The 19,280-nt window shown below is 41.1% G+C and overlaps 1 protein-coding gene across 1 annotated transcript; it reads left to right on the top strand.

The window, feature by feature from the left end:
* Nucleotides 1-3,353: 3,353 nt before the first annotated feature.
* Nucleotides 3,354-8,616, top strand: LOC101878861 (fatty acid-binding protein 5). Its single transcript, XM_005150826.3, has 4 exons — nucleotides 3,354-3,650; nucleotides 6,353-6,525; nucleotides 7,495-7,599; nucleotides 7,726-8,616. Exons 1-4 carry the CDS (start codon nucleotides 3,575-3,577, stop codon nucleotides 7,774-7,776), a joined length of 405 nt encoding a protein of 134 aa, XP_005150883.1. The 5' UTR covers nucleotides 3,354-3,574; the 3' UTR covers nucleotides 7,777-8,616.
* The last annotated feature ends 10,664 nt before the right edge of the window (nucleotides 8,617-19,280 follow it).

Below are 19,280 nucleotides of genomic sequence, written 5' to 3'. Positions count from 1 at the left end.
ACAAGGAAACAGAAACAAAGCTGTGCTACCTATGCAATTTTTCTCATCCATGCCTTAGGGGTGAGTAACTATTATTCAGGGACTGCTTTAATTTTTTTCCACAGCTAGGGATAGGCTGAAAAGTAAAATTTGGGCTGTGTTGTCCAATATTCCTGGCAGTTTTTTAAGGCTTTCCTAAGAGGCAATCTTAGAAAAGAATCTTAGAAGAAGCCTACCACTTACAGAAGATGTTATATATACACAGTATGTCTGTATACCAGAGGGAAAAGGAGATCCTCCCTTTTACACAGTAAAGCAAAGTATAGTGCTATCAGATTGGGCTCCTTTCAAGTTAAACATATGGACAGTTTAATGAATAAAGGTCTAGGGAAAAAGTTACACCAACCTGATCAGTGATATGTTGTAGATGAGGAGGTGGTGCTCTGCCCTGCTCAAGCAGCAGGTATTGTGACTCCAAAAGACAAAATATGGCTTAGCTTGCATGGGATGGGTAATGCTATGGCTACGTGAAGAGAAACCTCAAACTATGCTGGCCGCAGCCTCACAACTCTCACGTCAGATGAAGCATCACTGCACGACACACACTTGCCCAAAGGAGTAGAATGAAGGTCTCTGTGCACTCTGTTACCTTGCTCCTTTCCTGTGCACTTGGTAATGAAGGACTATAATATCCTCCCCTCCTCCAAGACACAAGGGCTTGACTACCTCTGGCAGGCCCAAGCTACCAGGGTGGTGGTTGCTCCTAACTCTTGGCTACGTGCTTTCCGTGCAGCTAATTTCCACAGGGAGGTTTACACTTACTCATTGTAAATCTGATTCTCCTTCTCTTGGACAATACATAGTTTAACATGGAAATAGGAAAAACTTCTGAGAACTTCATCTGTCTGTGCTGAAACAGTAATACATGACATAGGAGCTCAACACTTTCCACATGAATACATGTATCTGCTGCTTCTCTGAGACTGTATCTAGAGCGGAGACCACACATGCAAAACATGTTTGACTGTGATGCCAGCCTCAAACCAGGCAGGAACTGGGATTTACAGAGATGGATCCCAGTTGTCCAAGCATCTCTGAATATCTGACCATTTTATTTTGGCTCCAAAAGTAAAAGCCATCTTTGACCAATATACATGGTACTGTCATAGTAAAAAAACCCATTTGTTTTGTAGCTCAGTCCACCTGTACCTTCCCCAGAAGGATACATTTCTGGTCCCTTTGGTTACTTTGTTTGCTATGTGAGATACCACAGATTTCAGCACTATTCTGTTTCAAAGGGGTTTTGAGGTGTGGCACTGACAGCCAGTAATCCAAATCACCGGATTTGTTTGCGAATCTTTGTATTTTTTGTTAAAATTGAGGTAGATTTTTCACTGTACCCTGATAGTCCGCATTTCAGAAAAGAGAGATAAGCTCCTCATTTCTCCTTACATTTACATGAACTGGCATGCCTAGAGCTGGAAAATTTGTAAGGCAAATAAATCAAACCAAATGACTTGTGGGAGGATTCAAAAACATAGCAATGTTTTGCACAGGTGGGTAGGTGGATCTCCCTGTACTTCAGATCCAGGAATACTGGCTCACCACTAGATGGAAATAGTGGATTTTACATCTTCTGATGAGTTATCAGCACTTATACCTGAATGCTCTCCACATATAAGCCATCTGCAGGCAGCACTGCAGAAATGTGGATCCGAGATTCTTCTCTAGCATGCAGGGAGTAAAGGCAAGATTTCTATTTCTGGAAATTGTCCCCATTTTACAAGACCAAAGACTTCCTAATCCCCGAATTGCTTCTCTTTTATCCCTTCTGTAAACAACTAGAAAAGCACTTCAGGATGGACAGCCTTTTGGTTCGGCTGCTATGAATTCGGCAGTAATCATCACCCCGATTTAAAATTGAATCCGAAGTCTCTTGCGCAAGACAAAGAAGGGAAAAAAAAAAAAGATAAAAGTGGAAGGAAGTTGAAAGTCTTGTGTTTCAATGCACCTACTTAATGACAAAAAAGCAACGTGGCTTGCTGCCTGACTAGCAGACGCTATGGTGTTGTTTGCATATTAAAAGCAAGCATATAGTCAGAGAAAGGGAAGGTAATTAAAGGCAGCTCCTCAGGGAAGGACAGTTAGACAGAAGGGTTTCTTAAAAAATCTCAGATGAAGAGCGAGCTGATGACTTAGTGTGTGACAAGTCTGACCTTTTCTAGAAAGTACTAAACCTTCAAATCTATTCAGTTCAGCTCCACTATGCTGCATCACTGCAAAGTGTAAAGGGAAGTGCCTGCCTTGCAACAAAACATTTGGATTCACGTCAGCTTCCCCTGTTGTGAAATGCTGGAAGCAGCACAGAGCCCTTGCTGTCTTCTCTGGTTTTAACACCTCAGTCTCAAACTCCTCCACAAAAGTACCAGCAGAGAAACAGCCCTGGCTGCGCCACCAAATAACTCCAGCCGTGCCTTCAGATCTTTGTTTTTCTGGTCAGGACAAAGTTGCTCTGGGGTCCATCCAGCCTGAGACAAGGCTAAAAGAGACAGTGATTGGCATAACCCTGATGCTAGAAATAAGCCCTGGGGATACACTGGAATTGGGATTTCTGTTGTGATGTAGAAGTCACACCTTTTTCACCGAATATTCCAGTAAATCTCTCTGCTCACTCAACAGAATTTGGTAAAATATTGTCCCTCACAGAGCTGGTAACAGTGTATACTTCATGATTTTATTTTATGTGCCAGTGTGCAGCAGTGGCAGCTGCTGTGTTTTCCCTTAAGAAGGAGCAATTAGAGTATTGAGGTTCAATATGGACTAAACTCGAAGTACCAAGGCTGCATTCAGGCTTTGATTTTTTCTTTGCAGTGCAAGTACCAGCTCTGCATTTTGACTGATTTTGTTTGCTACCTGATTGCTGTGTGTATGTAACAGGTCTGCTTCCAGGTCATAGCACAAGCCACAAATTGCTGTAGTGGTACACCAGTGGGACGTGGGGGGATGCTGGTCAGGCCTGCAATCAAACCCAATGAACTGCTCTTGGGTGCTGACTCCTTATTGCTCTGTCACTGTGCCGTATGACGCCCTACACTTGTTTGTTCCTGAATTAGCTATAAAAAGCATGATATGTAATAAACAGCATAATACAGGATTTAGTGCCCCAGATTTAAAACAATTCCCTGGAACCAAGGCCAGGAGCATGGTTTGGAGACCCTGGGTGCCAGAGCACAGCACTCCAAGCTCTATAGCCGGCAGGTGCCTGCGGTGGTTGTGTAGGAAGAAGCACTAATGTCGTGACATCCCTCGGCGGGCGGCTGCGGCCGTGTCCCCCAGTTCCTGGGCGCTGCGGGTGCCTGTGTGTGCGGGAGGGAGGGAAGCAGCAGCGTGCCCGCTCTTGCAGCCGCCGGCGTAGGCGGGACTGGCCGGGCGGGGGCTCGGCGGGGAAGGGGCAGGGGCGCGGCGGGAGCCCCATTGGCTCTCCTCAGCGGCACATGTTGCTGGCCCTTCTATAAATGCAGCCGCGGTCCCGCTGCAGCGCGTCCGTCTGCTTCTGCGCTTCCCCGGGGACACCGCCAGCCTCCGCGCCGCCGCCATGGCCATCGATGCGTTTTTAGGCAAATGGTGCCTCGTCTCCAGCGAGGGCTTCGAGGAGTATATGAAGGAGCTGGGTAAGCAGCCGGCGGGAGGGAAAGATGCCGGACTCGGCCGCCCCGCTGCACTGCCACCGCTGCCGGCCACCGAGGCTCTGTCCAAGGTCCGCAGCGGGCGCGGCCCCGGAGCTGGGCCCCACGGGGGGAGGTGGCTGCTGGTGCTGATGCCGGGATGCGACACCGGCGGCTCCGCGCCCTCCCGCAGCCGGGCAGGGAGCGCGGGCCGGAGCAGATCCTTTCTCCCTCCTCGCCCTAAAGATGTTGGGAGCCCTTTTTGCACCGTAGTTGCCGGGAGGCAGGTGTCGATGTCAAGCACATTGCCGCCGCCCCGTGCAGTGCCTGCCCTGCAGCCCGGCAGCCCCCTTCCGTCGGCAGGCCCCCGGATCATCAACCGGGGCCATCACGCCGGTTTGCTCCTCCTTCCCGGTAATGCGGTGCGGCGGGGCCGGCCCTGTCCGGGGAGGTGAGGTGGAGGGCCTCGGGCCAGCGCTGCTGCTGGGGCCTGGAGCCGCTCACCCCGCCCGTGTGGCCGCAGACAGACCTGCCGAGCAGGGCGGCTCTCCCGTGAGGTCACCTTGGGTGACTCCTCGCGGAAAAGCAAACTGTATCAGCGCCCACGAGTAACCCCCAGCTGGCTGCGCTGCCAGCGGCTGCTTGGATTTCTCCGTGGGCAGCGCCCGTATCTCGGGGGTACTTCTGGCTTGTTATCCTAGCTTCCAGGTTGTGCTACGTTTTGTAATGCGAAGCCATGGAGTCGAGCAGACCTAACACGAGGAGCCTCCTCTGCAAGTTCTGGTTTGCCATTTCCCTGGGAGCATCCTGGCCAAGAGGTGACAGGCACCTTGTGGTGTCTGTAGCCCAGGAGCTACACAGACAGAATTATTTTCCACAATTTATGTGCTCAAAGCTAGGATATATTCTTAAGACTGGTGACAGACGTGACCTTGAATTCCTCTGGAGGAAGGAGAGGAAAGAATTTAGATCTCCCTTTATGTAAAATACAAAAGGCATTACTGCATTTACACTCTGTGGACAGTGGTGGCTGTAGTTGTGTTTTGTGATGGGCCTGTCAATATGTAATAGCTGTGATGTGAGAAAGCCTTGTGGACTGAGCCGTTTGAAGATTTCAGAGGAAATGCAAGAACTTGAAGCTCAGTTCAGCCATGGATTAAGTAGCAACTTCAAAGCAGAAATTAAGGGCAGAGCACCTCCCATGTGTAGGCAGCGATTGAATGTTGTTTGCTTGTTTTCAGATTGCAGTCTTAAAAGAGTCACTTTACCGTTTTACAGTTGCAATTTAGGCAATTAAATTTATTCCAAGTCCCACTTGAGAAGACAGACCCTTATTGGATTTCACCCTGGCTGGCCGCTTAGGAAACCCTCTGCCTTTGATCCTGGTGATTGATGCACCATAACTAAGATTGTGCAGATTGTGCTTAGTCTGTATAAAAGAACATTCAAGGACAATGAAGTTTGTATTTCACTCCTTGCCATATGGAAGACATACATGCCTCATCTCAGTTTAGCTGGATCGCAAGGCATAGCTGATCGGCTAACTCGCTGATTACCCTAGACTGGATGACAGTGAAGGGGTGGCTGTGGGGGTCACTTCCAATGTGGTCAGAAAAGCTGGACTTAGGAGGACAGGTTTTGGCTCTCCAGGCTCAAGCTTAAGGCTCAATCCTGGAATCTAAGTTGAGTCTGGAGAAGCAGTGGCTGGCTGGGAAGTACTTTGTTATTTCTAACTGCCAAGGAAACTGCAGTCTTTGCTTTGTGAACTCAGCCCTCACCCAAGTGTCCTGTACACCCCAGGGAGTGCTGTGCTGTTACATGGCAACTCTTCCCAACTGCACTAGCTGTAGAGCCCAGACACTCACTCACTTGGTGGCACTTTCTGTTCCATTTGATTGCTTATCGATTCTTGGTGCAGATCCTCACTTTCCAGTTTGATAGATTCACGTTTGTTGCCTGACTACCCTCTTATTTGTATTTCCATCCTCCAGATCAAAAACCCTCAAGCAAATGCCCCATACAGTTCACAAAGGGGATGAGACAGGGTGAATCATGTTGGTTGAGGAATTTTAAGGGCTTCTGTCTCCAGATGATTAATTTTCAGTCATTCACATTTCTCTCATGGTCCTTTTTCTTTTGTGTGTGTAAGCACTATTTTGCACAATAGTGGTTTTCTAATTCTCAAGTTCATACTCTGGATACTGGATGCAGAAGAATAAATTTTATCAGCAATTGCATGTTTGCCGTTGCTGCAGAGCAATGGAAGAGTATTTCTTAGGTAAACTGAAGTAAATATGCAGGTGGATTAATATGTTGATTGAAAATCATCTGTAGAATTTTCAAAGTATTAAGAACTTGAATAATTTGTATTAGTTTAAGCTTTTGTGTTTGTTTTCCTGATTATTGTTTATTTCTGTTTGTAAAAATTCAATGTTGAGGTCTGGGACATCTGTGAGTCCTCCAGAGGACAAAATAGATTTAACTTCAGCTCTCTGAGGAAGGAAAGGACTAACACTGCAAATAAGCTTTTTTCCTTCCTCAGCAGTAGATAATTTAAAACATCCTCTTTCTTTGTGGCTCTTGAGCTTTGATTCTTAAGTGCACTTAAGTGCCTAATTAAATGGGAATTAGGTATCTGAATTCCTGTGTGGCTCTAAGCCTTAGGGTTTTAACTGACTTTGTGACACTCTGTGCCTCTCGCCTTGCAGGTGTGGGTATGGCCATGAGGAAAATGGGAAGCATGGCTAAACCAGATGTTTATATTATTAAGGATGGGGACACAATCACTGTAAAAACAGAAAGTACCTTCAAAACTTCACAGTTCAGCTTCAAGCTTGGTGAGAAATTCGAGGAAAACACATTAGATGGCAGGAAAACTCAGGTCAGTATACTAGACTTTCTATCAAAAAACACAATTCTTTGGGTGTTCTACAGACAGAGATACTATTTAAAAGTTAGTTTTGACATCCACACTAGCAATGCTTCATTTGGTGAACAGCTGACTCTGTAAGTCTCATTGAAATAAATTACTTTTTTGTGTGTGTGTACGTATACATTAAGCAACTTCCAAAGAGGGAAAATGCTGAAACCGATAATGTCTTGTGTATTTTGTTGTCTTCAATCTGTAGCAGAAGTATTGTGTTAGAAAAACTAACAGAGCTCTAAATCCCTGTTACAGCCAAATGCCATTTCATCTGAAGCCTATGGAAAAAAATCCCATTGATGTTTAATCAGAGGCAATTCAGGCCTTGGGTTAACCTTTCACTCGGTCTTATATTTGCATCACAATAGAGCCTGGCACAGTGTACAGTGGGATAACAGACACACAAGGCACACATGTGAATCACAGCCCCTAATCTCCAGTTTTAGAAGGCAAAGAGCTTCTTCCTGCACCAAGTAGGGAGAATATTCATCCAAAAGGAGGTTAAATGCAAAGAAGCCCTCAAACTCATCTCTCATTTCCTTCTGTAACTGCTCTCTGTGTATTACCCTCCTCCCTCCAGTCACACACTGGCAATTTATCTATTAGAGCAAGATGATATAAACCTTATACAAAAGCTGAAAGCACATGTACAAAAAGATGAACAGAGAGCATAGTCTGCTCCTGTTAATTGGACTTGTGCATGCTGTCAAAAGGTCTGTCTGATTGCAAGAATGTGTCAGAGCAGTGAGTGAACAAGCACTGAGCTACTGTAAAAAGAGGATCAATAAAGACTGGCTTTGTAGATGTAAATGTCAAAGTTACTATTGAGTGAGCTGGGGTGGGATTTTTTCCTTTGGAATAAGGCATTGGAAAACCTCAATCTCAGTCTAATGTCATGCATAAGGTGTTGATGTTTGTGTTCTTCAGACCCTTGTCAGCTTAAAAGATGATGGGTCAATGATTCAGGAGCAGGAATGGGATGGCAAGAAGACCATAATAACACGGAAATTAGTGGATGGACAATTGGTGGTGGTGAGTTCAGTTCCACTTTCTGATCCCAAAGTGCTCTGGCCACAGGCCTAAAAGTGACTCTAAAAGATCTTTTTCCTTTTAGTCTCTGCTGAACCAAATTAATAATTCCATCTCTATATTTTCTAGGAATGTGATATGAATGGTGTGAAGTGTGTTAGAGTCTACCAGAAAGCATGAGAACATCTTCATGTTCATGAGAACTTGCTACAAACAACTCAGTTCAGTGGACAGAGCTCCTTTACACTCCGTATTTTCCTTCTCCCTATTTTCTAGTATTTCAGTGGACTGAGTACTGAGTGCAATGCTTTTTAAAAGCTGTGGTGTAACTATTATGTAACTATTCTGAATTTGTGAGGCTATTAAATAAAATTGTCAAATGTATGAAGTGGAAATGTTGTTACTATAGTGGAATTTTAAAGTGTGGGTTTGTCAAAACTCAGCTTGGTTTTAGGCTCTACAACAAACTGACTTCAGTTCAAGATAATACTTTATGTGGCAACCAGCAGTTAAAAGCAAGCTGTATTTTGACCAGTAGCCTTAATTACTAAAGTAGTAAAATCCAAAACATAAAAAAAGCATGCAGAGTTTAAGCTCTAGAGTTGTTTCTAATTTCCATGTTAAGAAGTCAGTAGAATTGGGTGGGTAAAAATAAGAGAGATGGGCTTTGATATATAAGCAGATGAATGTATTTTCAGGGGTTAGTTTTTTTTCATGTTTCAAATCCACAAATTTCTTATCTGAAAAAATATATACTGCCAATGGACATGATAAACTTCAGCAAACACATACATGGTTTACTGAAAAGAAGCCTTATTTTGAGAAGACTCTGTTTTCCTAGCAAAATTCTTATTTCTACTCCAGTAACATTCTGAGAATTCTTAACTGAAATCTACTGAAATATTGCCTAAAACTTAAAGCCTCATTTTATTTTTATTCTATTTTTTTTAACTGGCTTGAAACATCTAGCAATGGAGTTTATATGCTTTGAAGTGCCATAATAAATAATGAGAAAAACCAGTGTCTTGAGTATTACATTTATACTGGTGGGGAAATGGAGCTTATGAGGGTAGTTTTTTGCCAAAGAGATGTCAGATCAGACACAATTAAAAAGATCTGGGTGAAATTCTGTCACAGCAGACAGACATGTTCTAAAAGTGAAACTATTTGGTGACAGGGATGGGGAGTTTTCTATCTGATTTGGAAGCCTGGGGAACCATGCAATCGCACACTTCTGATTTGCAGCATCAGTTGTTGCAGAATCCATTGCTACTTCAGCCCTACGCATAAGAGTAAATATTTTTCCTTCTCCCCTAATGTCTCCTTTTCTAGTTGGCCAATGTTTGTATCACCTTCATTTATTATTCTTCCTGTCTTTAATGTGAACCCTGAAGATCTATGCTGTATTCTTATGCAGTACATTAGAAACAGATTTTTTTTTTGTTATTAGGGGAAGGAGTCTCTCCAAAGAAACAGAAAACATACTGATCTGATGAGGAATCTGTTAGATTTATAATCAGAAATACACTAAATAGTAGTAGGAGAGTTGGTGCAGCAATCCATGGTGTGGTGTGAAAATCCTGCCTCCCTTCCAAAAGAGTCGTCTATCACTTACCTCTGCTTGTTTACTTTTCTGATACTGGGTAGTGTTAATTGTTTATATTTCATTTGAATAGAAAAAGCATCCAATGTCTTTTATAGAACATCCGTTTTCATTACAATGAGATCATTTCTTGCAAAACAAAAGGTAGAAGAGTATCTTTTTTAGAGCAATTTCCTTTGGAAACGAAGCTTATAAATTCTGTTTGTGTGTGTGTGCTCTCTTATTTCAGCTGCATGTGAAGTAGAGGCTAGAGGTCCCAGAGATAATTGTTCTTCCACAAATGTCGTGAAAATAAGTGACCTGATGAAGGAGATATCCATTAAGGTGCCTTGATGATGAAAAGAAGGCACATGAAAGTGACATTGTTTAACATTAAATGGAAGAAAAATATTATAAACCCTCTTGGCACACATAAGAAGTTATCTTAAACACAGAAATTGATCAATGGTAACACAGATCAACAGGAAACTGGAATTCTTTAGAGTTAATTCTTCAGAACTACTTAGACTCACATATTTATTTGCTTTATTTTGATGTTAACTTCAGCCTATGTTGCTGGTAACTTCAATGTATGTGTACTGTGATGCAGAACTACCATATATGCAACCTGTTAGTGTTAGATTAGACCATACACTTAAAATGAGAATTGTTCTGTAGTACTGCAAGCCAACATTTATAATGCTCAAGACTCAAAAATATAGCTCATTTCCAAATTCCTTCTATCTGTTATTACAGCAGCCAAAATTTTTACTCTTCATGAAGTGTGTGTACACAATGTTCTCATCGGTGTAAAAGAACCAATTGCCCTGAGAATTTAATAACTCTCTGTAGTTCACTATAACACATAAGATCGTGGAAAATCAGACTTTTGAGAACAACTGAAAAAGAAGATATTATGCATTATCCAGCCAGGACTGCTTTATAATGCTACAGGATTGTGAACTAAGGAGAGGAGCTTTGTTGTGACATTTTAGTGAATGTTTTTGAAAATATTTTGGAGGGCTAAAAATAACATGTTCAGCAAACTAAAGCTGCAAGTAAAACTGGCTCAAAGAGAAGCAGTTTCCATATCCACTCCAACACATGCTCATTTAAAGTTATGAGCACTGCACAATTTATATCTTACTACATCCCACTGTCCTCTCAAAGTGGTGTAGTTCTGCTGCTGCCATAGAAGAGGGTTTGTTGTTTTCTGGGGGTTTTGGGAGATGGGGATGTTTGAGGGGGTGGGAGGGGTTTTTTTGATGGTGAAGTTTGTTTTTTTTTTCCGTAAAGAAATAGAAAATCAAGTTGTTTAGCAATTTAGATCTGATATTCCACCACATGAGGGAAAACTCTTGTCTGAGCTTCCCAAGAACAGTAATAAAAGGGCACTGTGCTTTGGGAAGAGCGTGCTGGCTCTATACAATGCTCAGACTATCAAAGATTTTCCTGTTATGGTTTGGTTATATGATTTATTTCAAATTTGTTATCCTACTCTGCCTGCACTCTCTGCAGTCAATACTGACCTTTCCTCTTCCTCTCCCCCCCTACATCACATGTGCTCTTCAGATCAAAGAGTTTTAAAAAGCAAAGACAGTGATGTGGAATCTCTCTTTTCTGAGGTTATTGTCCCACTGTTAGCTGTCAGCTGTCCTATGAAAAGGCAGCAATTATTTCTTCACGTGTGGAGGTCAAGTGTCGTTTTGCTCTGCCAATGGCTAGTTGGACAATATTACCTCAAACATCAAAAAAGAAAATGAATAATTGAATAGGTTAAAACCTAAAAATCCAGGACTGTTGATTCTAGCGAGTGTAAACAGTAAGCAATCTTTATCTACTTCTATATAATATTGTGTCCAATACATTGTTTTGTTTATAAAGCAGTCCATTTAAAGTAACTCTTATTAAAGTCAGATGCTGAAAATAAGTGCCTTGCAAGCATTTTTTCAGGGCCCCCACAGAGCTTCCCTTGATCCCTGCCCAGGAGCCCAGGGGCCCCACTTCAGGTCAGCCTGGGGTGTAAGTCCATGCCTGAGTTAGTTGTCAGAGAGTCAGTCTGCAGCTCAAGTAACTGCAGATTTTACTCAAAAATGCATGCATTAAACTAATTTCTAAGAAGGAATTGCCATAGGAAGGGCTGGTATTCTACTTAAAAGTGTTCTATAAAAATAAAAGCAGTAATGCAGGCCAGCTCCAATCAGACCTTCGATGGTGACTCCTTCCCTGCCTGAGAATGCGCAATGAATGGATTAGAAACCTTTTGCACTATGTTGATTATTTGTGCTTGTAGGGGAAAAAAATCCCACACAATGTGATAGTGGGTGGGAGCAGGTTAACGTATATTAGTTATTCTTTGATGCCTCATTTCAGTCCCATTGTTTAACCCTGGGAGGATTTAGCACTATTTTTATAGGTTCTGGACACAATCCAACATCTGTGTAAACATTTTTGTCCCGAGGTTCTCATTCCAGCTTTGGCATTTTGGTCCTTGTACATCAAATTAAGTTTTTGTAGACACTTCCTAGAATGGTTTTGCTTCACACTATTATTTCAGAGGAAAGAGAATTAGAGATCCCACTCCCAAGAGTGAATTTGTCTTCCTTTCCAGAAAGAAATGTTTTCAAAATCTACTCTCTACCAGGTGGTCTTAATTATTCTGGAGATATTTAGAGGTGAAGTCCATTATAGTTGCAGAAGAAATGTAAAGTTTCAGTGATAAGTGTATTCTAGAATCAATTTCAGATAATGTCCTGCAAAAATCTATTGAATCCCAAATATTATTGTTGAGACTGCAATAAACAACACTTCTGTCATTAATCACAGATGTACACTCTGCAAGTGTTGTCAGAAGGCAAATATCCCACTCTGAAGGCCATACATACCACTGGTTCCACTGGGAATTCTTGCTTGAAAGCATGAGTGTACCTTCAGAAAAGGTATCAGTCAAGCATGTAGCTCAGCTCACTGTGCTGCGCAAGTGTCCAATAGAAAATCAAGGGACTGAGTGCCATTTTCAGGTTGGGCTGGTGGTGCATCGCTGCCACACACCCCACAGGCATTCTTGTTCTGTGACTTGATGTCTTCTGGGGCCATGCGGTATAATCCTGTGTGGTGAACAGCAAACTGGAAATCAGAAAGAGCAAGGTATCCTACAGCTCTTAATCTCAACAGCAACCTTGAACTGAAAACCGAGAGTCCATGGCAGGGAAGTTCTGGAAAATCCTGAAGTACAAGGGCTCTTTGGGTACATGGAAAATTGAGCTGAAGGCAGCTCAGACTGACTTCTTGCTCTAGAAGTTATGGCCAGGCCTTGTTATGGCTTTGCAGTTTAATTCTATAAGTAGCCACTTATAATTCTATAAGTAAAGCAGAGGAGCAGGAATTATTTCTATTTTGATGCAGAGTGTAATCAAGGCAAAATATCATTAATGCTTTCCCTTTCCAAAATGTCTAAAGCAGTAATTGATACTAGGATTTGCTCCAAGTGCTTTCTACTGTCTCATCTCCACTCATTTTCCTAAACCACTCTGTTTTGTACAGATTTAATTGCATACAAACAAAGTTCAGAAAATTGGATGGTTTTATTCTTCTACATTTATATTTTTCTCTTGGTGAGATGCAGAATGAAAATGCAAGCTGCATATCTTTACTGGGGTATTGTTTGAATAATCTCTTGGATTCAGATTCTGGGCGTCCAGCTGGTGTGATTACTAGAATAGGCATTAAGAACGATAAGAATAAATGTAGTGAAAACTGAGTGCACAGCTTTTGCCTCTAAGTACATGCCATATTATCCATGGCTGCCACCTTGAAAGTCCTTTCAGTTGAGTGCTGAAATAGTTTTAAGCATATTTTTCTCCAGTATTTAGTCAGTATAGTCCTGACCTAGGAAAGTAGGTAGATAAGTGTTTTCCCAAAACGTAATTTTCTGCTGCATTGAGTTTTTAAAGTATTGCCAGTGTTGTTATTTTCTGAATGTGATGTATGATAATCAAATTAAGTAAACAACTTATTCTGAAAAATCTGGTTCCTTTATTAATCTGTCAGATAGAACTCTACAGACCTGGAAAAGGTTTGGTCATATCTGCATGGAACTGTAACTCTAGTTTCAAGTTAAAACTTGAAAATCTGTAGCTCAATTTTCTCTGGGTTCTGTCTTGTTTCTATTTTAATTTACAGGGTTCTAAGGCTTTCCCTCATAATTTAGATTTTTCCCCCAGTAAGTTACTCACATCTGTCATAGATACACACTGCTTTTGGAAGTTACTCAATGATATTCTTCCCTTGTGGACAATGTTTAAGATAGCCCTTAGAAGTTTCTCAATATGTCCAAAAGAGCAAGTCTGAAAAGAACCCAGAAGCTTTTCTCTGTTAAAGAAAACACAAATTTGAAACATAACCTGTCCTTGGAAAAAAAAAGTGTACCAAACCCTATGGGATATTTTAAAAAGATTTAGATAAAGTTCCGCAAAATCAAATGGTCAGTCATAGCTCTACTTCAGGTAGATAGTGACTGACTTGGGACTGCCTGGAGATTTGTGTGTAAAAGCACAGTTTGCGTGAGACACTGTCCAGACGTCTACTGGAATTTCCCCTTTTCCCAGCTGATAACTCTTTTTGTCAATTGTGTCTCCATTTCACTGTGATCAACCATTTTCTTAATGATAAAATGCATTTTTTTTGCTCAACTTAGTGAGATTTCTCTGTTTGCTGTTGTACTCATGGATTTAAATTTTGAGGGACACTTACCACTTCTCCATATTTTTTTCTATAGATTTTACTAGGGAGAGATCTGCTGCTTTGAGACTGAAGCATACTGAGCTGGAGCTCTGAGCTAGATTCTTGCTAAGGTCAAGAGCTAAGCACATTTACTATAGAGGCATTTTATGAAGTGACTGTCTTGCATTACTTCAGTAAGATTGGATTAGGCTTAAGTAACTGAAAGCTAGTATTAGAGTTCAAGAATGAATGATTAATTTTAAGACATGTTACTGACTCTTTAAAATGAAATTATAAAATTTTCCTCCTTGATGTTTCTAATACTTACAATGATAACAGTGTTCACTGGGAACACAATATGAGCAGCAAGTAGAGTTTGATAGATACATATATTAACTTACTTATTATGAAAGGTTGAAGAGGCTAATACAACAGGAAGATCACTGTTGCTGATATGGTTTTATTAGGATCTTGCTGTCTTATTCTTGGAATAAAACCTAAGAGTAATGTGTGGAATTGAGTGGGCAATGAAATATATTGTATTGTCTTGGTGTTGTTCTTATTTAATTATAATATCATAGCAAAAACATTTCCCTAACATGGTTTATTTGCCTCAAATAGCAACAGATTTTAGTAGGAAAAATAATCAGTTGCATCTTAAAATAACATTTCACTGTTAACTTCAGTAATGTTATGATGACATAAAATCAAAGAAAATAGCATTTAGGATCCAATGTTTGTTGCTTTTTTTTTTTTTTTAGTTTAATGCTTATTGGGACATCTTTTGCAGAAAACACCGATAAAACATGCTGTGCAATATTGTCAGTCATGCCTGTACAGTTATTTCATATTGCCAAAAAGGAGTCTGTAATTAATTTTTGGCTACCATGCACAATAGGGTGCTGTCCTTGCAAGTCTTTAAATTAATTTAACGTAGTAAAATGCTAGCTACTTAGTAAGCAGAGCAACTTTCTTTACATATGATGTTGCATATAGTTATATGAGAGAGAAAAAGAAAAATCTGATGCCATTTTACTACTGCAAGTCCAGTGGATCCAACAGAAATCTGGAAAAGACAGATTAATTTTCTAATAGTTCTTACATTACTGGAAACATTACAAATTATTTTATATGAGATAATGCTCAGGACTTCACCTGTTCCTTTTGAAGGATGAAATAAATTTGAGAATAGGTTACATGAAAGAAAGCATGATGTTATGCTTTATAATTTTTAACACAATTGCTTTTAATGCCTAAGTCAGGAAGAACCACTGCAGGTTTTCTTATGTGTTTTGCATTTAACAGGTGCATTTCATGGGCACACTTCCTGTAGGGCAAAGTAGCATAACCTTTATTTTTAAGACTTTGCCTTTCACCAAATGAAACTTGTACCCCTTGAGAGTTCTGATATACCTTAGAAGTTATTGTCTCATCTAATGACCAGTGTCTGATTTGGCCAACCAAACAGTTGGCTGAAGTAGAGCAGGAAGGATGTTTTGCAGGTTGTTTAACTCCTTCTGTCCCGAAGCCAAATCAATGATCTCTGTGTTGTCCCTGAGAAATAGCAGTCAAGCTATTATTAAAATATTTAATTAATGGATATTCCACATTCTTCCTTAGCAATATTTTTCAAATACTGAAGAAAAAAGATGGGTCCCCTCCTTCGTTGCAAAGTTTGTCCCTGCCCTCTATCTCATAAGTTGATGTGGGTGCTGGCATCCCAGTTAAGGTCTTTTTCTTATTATTGTTCTTCACAAATGGACAATTGCTTTCTTGGCAACTTCATTTCTTAAGAGTATTTCATTCCTCGGCTTTGCTTTCACTTTTCCTACAGGTTCTGTGTATGCATGCAAGATAGTTCCCTCTGGTGTTCTGCTATCTGCATTGTTAACAATGAGCAGGCACTGATAAGGTTTTACTATCAACTGATTGTTTCTCCAGGTTCTGTTTACTCTGGTTTTATATAAGGCAGGGTCTAGTTGGACTTGGGATATATCACGGCAGCACGCTGAGGCTGCCCTGGTCACTGATGGTGCCGTGCCCTGTGAAGTAACTGCTTCTCTGCTGACCCAACAGGTCATAATTTCTTGGCTTCCCTGCAAGCCTGAGGGTTCACATGGGAAAATGGAAGTATGGTACTGAGTGGAATGAATCAATCCAGTTTCCATTTTTAACTGAAGTTATACTGCTTAGGGTTGGGATGAAAAAATAGATTATTCTTTAGCAAATCATGAATAGTTTTATTCTCACCATCTGATGTATCACTTTTTCCATATAAGAATAATTTACTTCTATCTCTGACGGCATTCAGCTTACACCCTGGTTACTAGATGCTTTCTTCCTGCCACTGTAGTGGCAACACTCACAAAATACATGTATTTATCTTATAATGATCTACAAAGGGACACCTAGCAATGGTTTGTAGAGAGGCAACTATAACTAAGCAGTCCAGGCAAAATGACCATTTGCAAAGTCTGAGAGCAGCTTTGGAAGTGATACAGGATCCATTGTTCACATACTTCTTTTAGACACTTAAATCATGCAGTTACTGTGACTTGAGCTTTATCCCTTCATTGGACAAACCTAGCAATATCATCCGAGAGGAGTTATAACAACTGTGGCACCGTGTGGGGTCAGATTCATCTCACCTAACCTGACTGGAAGCACCCAGCTGAGGGGCTTGGTTCCTGCCAGGGCAGTGAAGAAGGGGAGACTTGACCTGAAAATGCCAAGTAGCAGTTTGAAGAGTAAACTGCCAAGTCCACTGCAAGCATACTTTGTTGTCTTCAAGAGACATACAGTGGTGCACTAGAAGCCATGAGATAGTAGGATGTATGTAGTACACCCATGACCTAACAAATCTCACAGGAGCTGTATGAATCACACCACGTACTCCAATTTGTGAGTCACACTAAGTATATACAAGACATGCATGTGTATATGGCTGTAACTGCATGCTTACAAGCTGCATTTTAATAGATCTGTTCTCTAACTGTGCAAAATTGTGTAGTTATGAAGTTGTTTTTGTTTTATGCTATCCCAGTTGATGATCTTCAGATGAGTATTTTGTGTTAACAGACAGCTGCACAGAAATAGGCACTGATTAATTGTGAATACCTGTCTTTAAGGGAGCTTTGCATTACTTTCCATTCCATTGTTTTGGTTTCTTTTAGAGACTGCCATTGGAAGTTGTTATCTCTACCGTCAAAAGCAGTTTTCTCTCAAGACTGTCCAACATAGGAGGCTCTTGAGAGTTTTACACACTTTGGTCACTGGTTTGGGTAGCTGCTGAAGAGCTACGCCCTACAACAGCAAACAGGTTGTGCCTTTCTAGATTCAGGCTCCTAGTCATCCAGCACGTTTTAACCTGCCTAGTCACTGCATCTGACCATGACTCCCAATCTGCTTGCTATGCATCAGGCGGGTGTCTGTTCTTGATCTTGTCCTTTTACAAAGTTCATACAGTTCAAAGGATCTTGTTAAGTTATTAAAACAGGCTTATTCACAGCGCAGAGCAGATCAGTCCATTTAAGATCTGAGTCCATGGCTTGAGAAACATCCGCATTTTTCTGTTGGATATAGGGAAAGTTTTAGGTGATGGAGCATTGCTGAAGTGTCACATTTAAAGGATGGCTTTGTACAGAGCCAGCAATAAACTTGTTATAACATTTTCTTTTCTTTTTTTTTTTTAATGATGTGGAGTTGCCTGAATCTATAGTCTTACTTCATCCCAGGTGTGCCTTAAAGCTGTTCTTTGATGACAGATTGATGCCATCACCCACAGGTCCTGTGCTCACCTCCTGTTTCACACAGAGGGTTTGAGCAGTTGCCTGACCACCTTATCCAGACATCTGTGATCACCTCAGAAGTGTTTCATATAGCTGAACTTTTCCATTGCTTTTGTGATGGGTTACAAAGGGTGATTGCCTCATCCCCAGGGAGAGAAGCTGCTGAGCTGTGTGTTTTCTCAGGTTATTGTATAAACTATCTTCCAATAAGTGATATTGAATCCCTTCTTCCTTTCCCCAATCCACCCCCTACTTCCTCTTCCTCCAAAATATTTGCATTTTTCTGCCAGAACCACTAGGTGTCAGAAGTACTCACATCTAAACTTTAAAATCCTCTAAAACATTATCCCAGAGATCCTGATATTTTCCTTATTCTTATCCAGGGGGCCAAAAGTTGGGGCATAAACTTGCTGTAACTGTGGGACCTGATGGATGCAATAAAAAAATTCGATTCATCAAGCTGTGCTAACAGAGCAGGTCCATTGTGTTTCATGGCAGACAATTTAGAGCAGAAGGGTGTTATGTCTGTCATCAAATGGCTTTAATTCAGGCAGCCATAGAAAACTAATAAATTGGATATGTTCTGAAAGATCAACGGACTGTATCTAATACAAGGAAATACACTGGTGAAACAGGGTGTGTAGAAGTAGAATGCAGAAAGAGCTCCACCCTGAAGAAGGTTTATGATTGAAAAATGGAGCAATCCTCAGCTTAAATTTAGATGATTTTTGAACTAAAACTGAGCAATCCGTGCCATTAATGAGACACATCTTCCGCTTCTTCCCACTCTTGCTCTAATACGTCTGTTTACAAATTAATCAACCATCCTTGCCTAGTATCATGAGTTTTACACTAGCTGGGAGGGTACATTCTCAGCTTCCCAATGGGACCCACTATACATCAGTAGTTGACTCTGTAGGACACTGAGACACCAATCTTTTCTGAAGAAGATATTTCAGTTTTTCAAATGTTACAAAATAGTGGTTCTAGATTTTTTTCCTTAAGCCTGCAAACCCACATTTAATTTATTTCCTTTTAAATTGTAGGCAGATATTTCCATTTCTAAGTGCATTTTTATTCTAAAAAATCTTCAACCCTCAAGTACTCCACCACCATGCGGGACCTACACATGCACTACCTGTCCTTTTGCTGCTCTTTGAGACATGGCTCAGTGCATCATCATACTGTGCACTGAATAAGCAGCATAAGAGAACACTTTCTATCTAAAAGGAGGGAAACCCAAATTTTCCCATCTGGTGTCTCAATTCAGCTGAGTCCCATGGAAGCTACAGGCCTTTACAGCTTCCCCCTGACAGCTGATTACATCAGGTAGGTTTTCAGCTGGAGCAAGGTGCAAGAGTGGAAGGACATGACCACAGGTGATGGGAACTACATGGCAAAAGGAGTATGTATGAATATTAGTCTAGAGTCTGTCCTGCTCCTGATATTATAAACTGCAAGATCAGCCAATACTTCCAGCAGGTATCTGAAGGCAGAAAGACTTGGCTTCCTTGTGTTTCCTCCTTCCCCAAGTTCCTGTAAGGCCCTTCACACTCATTTCAGAAATTCTCTCTGAACTGTGTTCCAATGGC

Source organism: Melopsittacus undulatus, chromosome 1 (assembly GCF_012275295.1).
Source record: "Melopsittacus undulatus isolate bMelUnd1 chromosome 1, bMelUnd1.mat.Z, whole genome shotgun sequence".
NCBI classification, from domain to species: Eukaryota; Metazoa; Chordata; class Aves; order Psittaciformes; family Psittaculidae; genus Melopsittacus; species Melopsittacus undulatus.
This window is presented reverse-complemented; position numbering and strand designations above follow the sequence as displayed.

Excerpts from the sequence above, each read along its gene's own strand:
- LOC101878861 (XM_005150826.3), top strand. The coding sequence starts at position 3,575 with ATGGCCATCGATGCGTTTTTAGGCAAATGGTGCCTCGTCTCCAGCGAG. Across the intron at positions 6,526-7,494 it reads TAGATGGCAGGAAAACTCAG|ACCCTTGTCAGCTTAAAAGA; the intron begins GTCAGTATACTA and ends TGTGTTCTTCAG. Across the intron at positions 7,600-7,725 it reads TGGATGGACAATTGGTGGTG|GAATGTGATATGAATGGTGT; the intron begins GTGAGTTCAGTT and ends TATATTTTCTAG.